This window comes from Vicia villosa, linkage group LG4 (assembly GCF_029867415.1).
Source record: "Vicia villosa cultivar HV-30 ecotype Madison, WI linkage group LG4, Vvil1.0, whole genome shotgun sequence".
Taxonomy (NCBI): domain Eukaryota; kingdom Viridiplantae; phylum Streptophyta; class Magnoliopsida; order Fabales; family Fabaceae; genus Vicia; species Vicia villosa.
The window spans coordinates 51294618-51304077 of record NC_081183.1 but is presented as its reverse complement, the minus strand read 5'-3'; the positions used below and the strand labels follow the sequence as shown (position 1 = coordinate 51304077).

Below are 9460 nucleotides of genomic sequence, written 5' to 3'. Positions count from 1 at the left end.
TTCCAAGAAAATATTTATGAAATTTTTACAATTGAATATCATATCAGTTATATAAAATTGAAGGATAAAAATGTAAATTATTATTAAAATCCGTCCCCTCACCTCGTGAACCAAACATATTTTTAAACAAAATCCCTCCCCTCGTTTGAACCAAACATATATATAATTACAAAAAAAAATTCCTCCCCTTCCTTTCCTTCCATTAAAATCCCTCCCCTCCCCCTCATTCGAAACCCTAAATGAACAACGACAAAACCCAACCTCATCCCCCCGATTCCTCTCGTTCTCGCTCTATCAAACGCCATTAATGATTTCGGTTCAATCGAAACAAACGAACACAGCAAGATTCAAGAGTACTAAACAAAAACCCTAATTCCCAAATCAAATCCCAACCCCAATCCCTTATACCAAACAATGATTACAAGATAAAGCCAGAATATCAGCAAGAGAAGGAACTACAAACCTATAAATCGCAACAAAAATCGAGAGCGCACCGAAAGCCTTGAATGTTCAGGTATTCTGCTTCCCTTTTTTGAATACACTACTTTTGTGGTCTCTGAAATCTTCTTCTTCTCTGTTATGTGCGAGTTTCTGAAATTGTGTATCTCATTTTGCTTGTGTGCTATGCGTGTATGCCGTGAGGTTGTTTCATTTTACGATTCGGTTGTGAGAGTTTTGCGAGGATAGTAACGATTTGGGTTAGGTTTCAAGGGTGTGAGTTTTGGTGAGTTGAGGGAAGGATATTTGCAGTGAGGATGAAGATTTGTGTGAGGGGATTTGAGGTTGCGGTTTTGAGGGATTTGAAATGAGTTTTGGTTATGGTGATGTTATGGAGGCAGGGGTTCAATATGTTGAAGTTCGAGTATTGTGTGAAGATCGACTTTTACTTGTTTATGCCATTTTACACTTTTATTCTTTTATTTGTCAAAGGTTTTTTTACCGTGATTCTTCTTTCTAGGTATGTTATGTAGTGGAGACTGAAAAATGGAGGCATTAGTAGCGTGTTATGGTGATGGATCTTTTGATTTTGATTCAGACTCTCAATCTTCTTCCCTTTCGAAACAAACTTTAGCTTACTCAGAAGGACGTGCGCCGTTGCCGCCCGAGCAACCCAAGTATGTGTCCAGCCCTTGCCACCACCTCCAGTTGAGCTCCTTCATCCTCCAAATTTGCTTGGTATGGCGGGTTTTAAGTTGATTTTTGTTACTTGTTACAAAAAGTAGAAAAGAGAATTGAAATATGTTCCTTGTTGATAGGTTTAGGTTATTAATTAGAAAATAACAGTGTGCTTGCTAAAAAGTATAATGATGGACAATTCCTAATTCTGTAGTGCTGCCTGAGGTTTAGGGTTTGAGAGCTCACCCACGGAAAGATTGTGGAGAGCTACTATGTGTGTTTTTGAGAGAATTTTGTTGTCTCCTTCCCCTTCTGGAAGCGGGGTTTATAAAGGAGATTCCTTAGGCTGGGTCAGAGACCCAGAGGCGCGGTTTCCCCCTCTTTCGGTAAAAAATGTGGGAGTGAGAAGACTGGATTCTTCCCGTAATCATGGAGAAGGTGGTTTTTCCCGTTTGCTTGATTGATTCTGCATATGCCACGCACCTCATGTTGATGGTAACTATGCCTTACATGTATATATACCAAGTAAGATAACATTGTCTTAGTCTTTGAAAACACTTTTCTGTTCTGTTTCTGTCTTACCGTGGATGTAAACTCAATGGACTCAAATGCTGAAGCCCAAAAATAACTACTCTGCCGGCCAAAGGGGTGTATGGGTCGCAGGGTGTAGTGCAACAAGGAAAACTGGAATGGGCCTCCTCACTTTGGCCCAATAGCAACGATATTAGCAGCCATGAGGTAGATTTGGATTTCACAAAGAAACAAGCGACATCCAAATTTTATTGACTTTGAGAAATTGTGCTTGAATTGAAGTACAATACTTGGGGACAAAACCCTTACTTCTTCTTGAATACCGTGATTCTTCAAGCAAGCCACACCTAGCATCACTGTAGCTGCCAGAGGCCGTTCCCCCCTCTCTCTCCGCCGCGATTGCGCCCAATTGGCGGCGATTAACCATCTCATATGCAAGATAAATTTGATTTGTAATTTCGTTTTAATCAAACTGGGACATTCATTACACGTTACGATGAATAGATAGGTACTCATAGGGACAAAATGATATTCTACAAAAATCTTGTTTTGGATTCTGAAAATTTAGCTACACATTTACACAATTACACAAATAGATTACTGTTGAAAATTGTCAATTTTTTACTCCCTCCGTTCCTTTTTAAGTGTCGTTTTAGAAGAATTTTCTTGTTCCTATTTAAGTATCGTTTTATAATTTAATGTTATAATTTGTCATTTATACCCTTATTTTCTCAATAACTCCACCTCAAATTTTTCAATTAGTTATTGGAAAAAGAGAATGTATGATTGGATTTATTTGGAAAGAGAAAAATAAATAAGGGTATAATAGAAAAAGTAACTCTAATAATCCACTATCTTGGTTGAAGAGTTTTTTGCTAAAACGACACTTAAAAAGGAACGGAGGGAGTATTGTTTATTTGTTTAATGATGTACTGTAAATGTTATTTCAGTTTCAGATTCAGATCTAGGTATGTTATGTAGTGGAGACTGAAAAATGGAGGCACTAGTAGCATGTTATGGTGATGGATCCTCTGATTCTGATTCAGACTCTCAATCTTCTTCCCTTTTGAATCAAACTTTAGCTTACTCAGAAGGACGTGCGCCGTTGCCGCCCCGAGCAACCCAAGTATGTGTCCAGCCCTTGCCCCCACCTCCTGTTGAGCTCCTTCATCCTCCAAATTTTCTTGGTATGGCGGGTTTTAAGTTGATTTTTGTTACTTGTTACAGTAAGGAGAAAAGAGAAATAACCGATTGTGTTGGGCCAGTCCATATAGAGCCCCTGCTAGTAGACGGTGGGATAGGTCATTAATTAGAAAATAGCAATAATACTCTCATTTTTCTTAACCTTGTAATTTTTAGAATTTAAATTTCCAAACTGTTATTTCTTATATTTGAAGTTCTTTGATTTGGAAATCAAATGAATAATTAGCTCTTATTTTTTATGTGGTAGTTGCATATGATTAGTGCCTCTTGATGATGAATATTTGTTTTTGTGATGGTGAAGGGCCTCAAGATATGCAGATACGTCAGACAAATAAAGTTAGGAGCTTCCCTCATGTTGATGGTAACTATGCCTTACATGTATATATACCAAGTAAGTTAACATTGTCTTAGTGCTTGAAAACACTTTTCTGTTCTGTCATACAGTGGTTAATTTAATTTATCATGCATTATTTGTCTATGCACTGCATATGATTATGCCATGCATTAAGATTTACCTGGTATTGGGAGACCTGTATGTCAGCATATAACTTAGTTAGGAAATTACCCATCACGTTTGTCTTAAATGTACGGTCTGACATGATTTAATTATCACCCACTGTTTCTTTCTTGGTGACATTAATGTTTAATTATCATTTATATGTAGCTATTATGGGTGATCTCAAGTTGGCCTGCAATTGTTCTTTGGCATTATACGTTCCTATTGAGACATTTATTGCATGTTTTAGTTCACATTTGTGAAGCAAATGTGGGTTTTGAATCACAAACTTTATTTTAATCCTTTTTGGTTATGTTTCGATGTTCCCAAGTCGAATTATTTTTTACCTTTAGACCTTGTTGTTACAAGAATTGGTTAAAAGTAAATTGTGTTAGGTTGAAATGTCCCTTAGCCTATGTACGGTCCGGCAGTGTTTGAACGCCGCCGTGCGTTTAGTGAGAAGCTTGAATTTCTAGCTTTAGCAAATCACAGTCAAAACAGTGTTGGGATGCGATAAAACAAGTCTGGACGCGGCACCAAACAGGCAATTAATTTTGCATCAAATCTGCTTTTAGAGTACAAACATTCAAACACAAACCACTTCACATCAACCTCAATTTTAACAAAATCAATTTGCATAGTTAAGTTCATTAAAACTTATATCTAAAAAACAGATTCCCAAGCACATACATATTTAAGAAGCTAGAGTTAGTAGTTGGCGTTAGTTGAGACCGAGGTTGCTGGAGATGGTTGGGGCATCAAATCATTCCAAGTAATACTATGGAAGTAAGGGTTTTGTCCCCAAGTATTGTAGTTCAATTCAAGCACAATTTCTCAAAGTCAATAAAATTTGGATGTTGCTTGTTTCTTTGTGAAATCCAAATCTATCTCATGTCTGCTAATATCAATTCCTTGATCATTAGAAAATATGGTGATCGACTTCCCAAGTCTAATTCTATGTTGCATAAATGAATGTAAATGGTAAATCCTTTTGTTGATCAATTGGAACGAGTATTGTATGAGAATTCAATTCATATGAACTACATATATGCTAAAGTCATGGAAGCATTAACATTCACTTACCTAAAAGGTATAAACTCAAATTAAGAACAAATTACAAAAAGTTAGATTCAGATTCATCCCTAACACAGTTTAGCTACTCATGAAGTAAGAGAAACAAGAAGTGAATGAGATCAAAGTAAGGTTCGTGTAAATTTAATTTTTGACTAAAAAGACATCCAAATTTGTGTTTTGACCTACTTTTCTTCAAATATTTCACTTGTTTCTAAAAGTTATTGAGAAAAATCTCGATATTAACGATTTTGATAGAAACATGGTCCTGGAAAGAACATTATGTAGCTGACCTCACTTAATGGGATAAGGTGTTGTTGTTGTTGTAATGGTAAAACTTGACTGCAGCACCACAATACTCTGAATGCCCCAATTTCCTGCTCAAGCACCCAAAATGGCTTAGATGACTCAGCCAGCACTTGTATCTAACTATCTATAATCATTGACATTCTTAACTTAATCAATTCCCCCTTTCTCCAAACTTTTAACTTCCGTTCTAACTTCTAACCTCTACTTTTCTGTTATATAACCTCCTTTCTGGGCTAAATCCTCTAAACTTCTAACTTCCTTCCAAACTTCTAATTTTCTCTTTTGTTTTTTCTCTTATGTATACTGTCAATATTTTCTTCATCTCATTTTTTCCATCCCTACAAGACTTTATAATGCCATTATCAAAGTGCTTCAACTTAAGAACGAAGGAGCTGAGTACCTTATTACTTGTTGCTGTCAATACTTATAATCTATGTTGTTAATCTCGGAAAGCGGCGCGGCGCGGTCAACCCAAAAATGGGAGCGGCGCGGAAGCGGGGAGCGGAGCGGGCGCTATTTCAACGACGCGGACACTAAAAACTAAAAATTATAATGACACTTACATGCTGAAAACATAACTAGCAAATATCCAAAAAAAACAAATTTCATTAAGTCTTAGAAATTAAATACTTCCAAATACATATTAGCATAAGTCTTAAGCAAAACATTCAAACATACTTCCAAATAACAATAAAATTCAAGAAAACTAACACTTAAGCATCTATAACTTAATCATCTTCATCCTCTTCATCTTCATCCTCTTCATCTTCATCTCCACACAACCATGGGTTATTGGTATCAATATCACCATCCATGACCAAAGGATCAATCAAAACATCACTTTCAAATCGCTCTTTCAAAGTTTGATTATACTTTATAACCAAGTCTTTCAACATTTGATTGTACTTCAAATCTGCACCATACAAACCAATAGCTTCAACCATCATTTTGAAACTTCTTGAATTTGCAACGTCCAAATCAATTCCATTCCGATAAAAGAAACGAACTATGCTTGCCTTCAAGTTTGTTTGCCTTCCTTTTGTATTCTTCTTGGATGATGATGGTTGAGTAGAATTAGTAGGAGGAGGAGTTGACATGGCTGAAGCAGAGTTGATGATGTGGGATGGAGAGAAGAAAGATGGAGATGATGTGCGATGGAGAGCTGCGGGGAGATGATGATGATGTGCGAAGGAGAAGGAGAGAGGCGTGTGAACTGTGATTGAGAGCGACACAGAATTTAGGGTTTTTTTAACGTTTTAAACCTATTTTGTACCCGACCCGACCCGGCCCAATACCAAAACTTAGGGTTTTTTTTTGCGAAAACGGGAAAAGCGGCCGGATCGGGCCGCATCCGAACCGCTCCGAGACCCACTTTCGCGGCCGCTCAAGCCGCTTCTTCATGTCGCGCTGTACCGGTAACACCGGAAGCGGCCTGGCCGGAAAATCCGCTCCGCTCCGCGATATCGGCCGTAGCGGCCGCTATTAACAACATAGCTTATAATGATCTAGAAATTCAGAAGTTGATATTCTTAAATTTAAAAATACACCTTTTTGAGATTTTCATGTGATGAATTTGTTGATGTTCAACGGGATTTTCTCGTTAATTGATTTGAAAGGTTTTGTCCCTCCAAACGATTAGGTCATGTTTAGCCACAGCTTGCAAGACTATTTAACTTTTGATGTCATACTTGTATATCCATGTTTCTTCATATCACTTGAGCAGACTTAATAATTCTATATAATTTGTTAAAAAGTGATCAAGCTTTAAGATGCAGTGACTCTAGACTCAGACTGCAATTGTTCTGTTTCAGTTAATATTCCATCTCCTTCAAAAAAAGATATATCTGCTTTCTTGAAGAAAATCTCATCTCAGGAACCAAGTCTTCATGTTGTTGATGTTGATGTCCCACTTAACGTCCTCTGCAAAAATGACGAGAAACTCGAGCAAGTTGCATTAGGAAGAGAGTTTCACATAAGTTTGGGAAGAACTGTTCCAATACGAGTACATCAGATTGACTCAGTGGTCTCAATGTTAAGACAGAAGCTTCAAACTCAACAAAAGTCAGTTTTTATTCATATTTTGTTCAGTTATGAAAAATAGAACAATTTTTTTGTTATCAACCTCTTACCTCATTTTTGCCTTTAACTTGTCACTTCGAAGGAGTTATTGGATTGACTTTCACAACTGGGAGGTTTTTGTTAATGATGATCGCACACGCACCTTCCTTTCAGTAGAAGTTGTTCACAGTGGTCTTGTAGAGGTATGCATCATAGTCCTTTCTCTTCCAATTTTTATCACTCCAGTTAAGTTTTTGTTTGTTATTCTTGTTAATTAGTTCTCTCTTTTGTTTACCACTTATGATATGTGTTTCTTTTCAATTGATTTCAGATACAGAAGCAAATTGAAGCAGTCAATACAATTTACAAGCTTCATAATCTTCCTGAATTTTACGAGGTTAGTTTTTGTAGACCACAACTATGCTTTGAATATCTGCAGTAGGTTAGGTTTTCTTGTATCATCATCATCCTATCAAATTCGTTTTTTTTACTAGTACTTAAAACTTGAAGTTTCTGTACAGGATCCGCGTCCTCACATATCCTTAGCATGGTCACTGGGCGACACTAGCGATTCCCTAAAGAAAATTGTGGGCGAGGAAATGAAGAAATGTGTTACTGGGAAATCTTTGAAGAAGTGTGTTTTTACATGTAAATTCAAAGATATTGAGTGTAAGATTGGTAATAAAACATACATAATATGTAAAGTTTCAGGCAGATAGATGATAATATGTGGTTTGTGTATGGTTTTTAGTAGAATTTTCTTACTGAAGTTTTTGAGTTTGAAGAATTTGACACATAAACTTGATACAAAATTTAATCGAATTTACATCACATTAAAGTTAATATATATATATATATATATATATATATATATATATATATATATATATATATATATATATATATATATATATATATATATATATATATATATATATATATATATATATATATATATATATATATTTTGAAGTATATACTTATATAATATTATAAAGTTAAAATATAGTATCAAATTTGAAGGGAGATTGTCTTAAACGCTGGAGATAAACTTTAAAAAATATATTTTAAGATGGATCTTTACCGATAGTCATGAGTTAGGGATCGGTTGCTTATCTGTTGTAGTATAAAAAATTTGATTATTGGAATAGATTGATTGATCAAGACATGCATTCACACGAACTAAATTTGCAACTAGATTTGGTTGCCTATAGTAAGTACTAGTGCATGGACAAAAGTTTGTGTGTATTTGAATTAACGTAGAGGTATAATTGATTTTAACATTGAATTTTATAGAATCAGGTATAATTGATTTTAACATTGAATTTTATAGAATTGATTTAATTTATATTTGGATATATTTATGGAAAGTGAGTTGAATAATAAATTTTAATGTAAATATCAAGTTTAAATTCAAAAGCAGAACTAATTTTATTTTATAAGAACCAAACACCTTAAAATAACTCAATAATTAATTCTACACTTTCAGAATTGATTGTCTTTTCTATATGTATGTTTGTTCATTAATTAAATCTCTGAATTATTAGTCTTTTTTATGTGTGATATAGTAGAATTTTGTAATATTGTCAATAATATTAAACCAATTATTTAATAGTATAACCCGAGAGTGAGATCTCACACGAAAATGTTATGTGATCTAACATAATTTTTTTATGAGATAATGATTTCATGTATAATTACACTTTTTCCCTTTTATTTATATGGGTAATGCTAACTTGTGTCCAAAGGCACAAGTTAAGAGATAAATATAGTAAAATTTTCTTGGAAATTATGTAATGAATTTAATACAAGTTTATAATTAGTGATTTTATTATTATTTTTGAAAATTTCTTTATCCACCTCCATATGGGGTCACCCCAGCAAAAATCCCACTTTATCCCTGCTTCAGAAATGCATTTCTGAAATATTTTTTTTTTTAAATTTTTTCAGACTTCGGAAGTGTATTTCCGAAAAAATCCCAAAAATTGAGATTTTGATTAATTCGGAGATACATCTCCGAAAAAACAAAAAAAAAAATCTAAAAATCCCAAAAATTAATTTTAGGATATTAATTAATTCATATATCATAAATTTGATATAATTTATGAGTAATGAATAATAATAATTCTATATTTTGATATAATTTATGAGTTATGAATAATAATAATTATATATTTCTATTCTGATTCATATTTTAAAATTTAAAATAATTTTAATTAAAAAACTAAAATAATTTCACTTACAAAATGAGTTATAATTTTTTATTTATATATTTATATATTTATAATAATTATTATGTATTTACAAAAAAATTTAAAAAAATGAGTGTTTTAATTTATATATTTATATAATAATTATAATAATTATTATATATTTATAAAAATTATTATATATTTATATAATAATTATTATATATTAATCATAAATATATTTATATATTTATATAATAATTATAAAAATTAAAAAAATGAGTGTTTTAATTTATAATAATTATTATATATTTATATATTAATTATTATATATTTATATATTATATATTTATATATTTCACTTACAAAATTAATAATAATTATTATATATTTATATATTTCTATTCTGATTCATAATTAAAAATGAGTATTTTTTATTTAGTTTAAAAAAATTAAAAAATAATTTTGTCCTAATTTTATTTAATGA

At 32.9% G+C, this 9460-nt stretch overlaps 1 protein-coding gene across 5 annotated transcripts; it reads left to right on the top strand.

The window, feature by feature from the left end:
• The first annotated feature begins 212 nt into the window (after window positions 1-212).
• LOC131594797 (uncharacterized) lies at window positions 213-7553 on the top strand. Of its 5 annotated transcripts, none has more exons than XM_058866998.1 (8): window positions 213-514; window positions 959-1176; window positions 2598-2834; window positions 3152-3241; window positions 6538-6787; window positions 6891-6987; window positions 7116-7181; window positions 7306-7553. In XM_058866998.1, exons 3-8 carry the CDS (start codon window positions 2642-2644, stop codon window positions 7501-7503), a joined length of 894 nt encoding a protein of 297 aa, XP_058722981.1. In that variant the 5' UTR covers window positions 213-514; window positions 959-1176; window positions 2598-2641; the 3' UTR covers window positions 7504-7553. The 5 variants fall into 5 exon arrangements, with proteins under 5 accessions (XP_058722981.1, XP_058722979.1, XP_058722980.1 ...); XM_058866996.1 differs by having other exon boundaries at window positions 214-514; window positions 6888-6987; XM_058866997.1 differs by lacking the exon at window positions 959-1176 and having other exon boundaries at window positions 214-514; window positions 6888-6987.
• Window positions 7554-9460: the final 1907 nt, after the last annotated feature.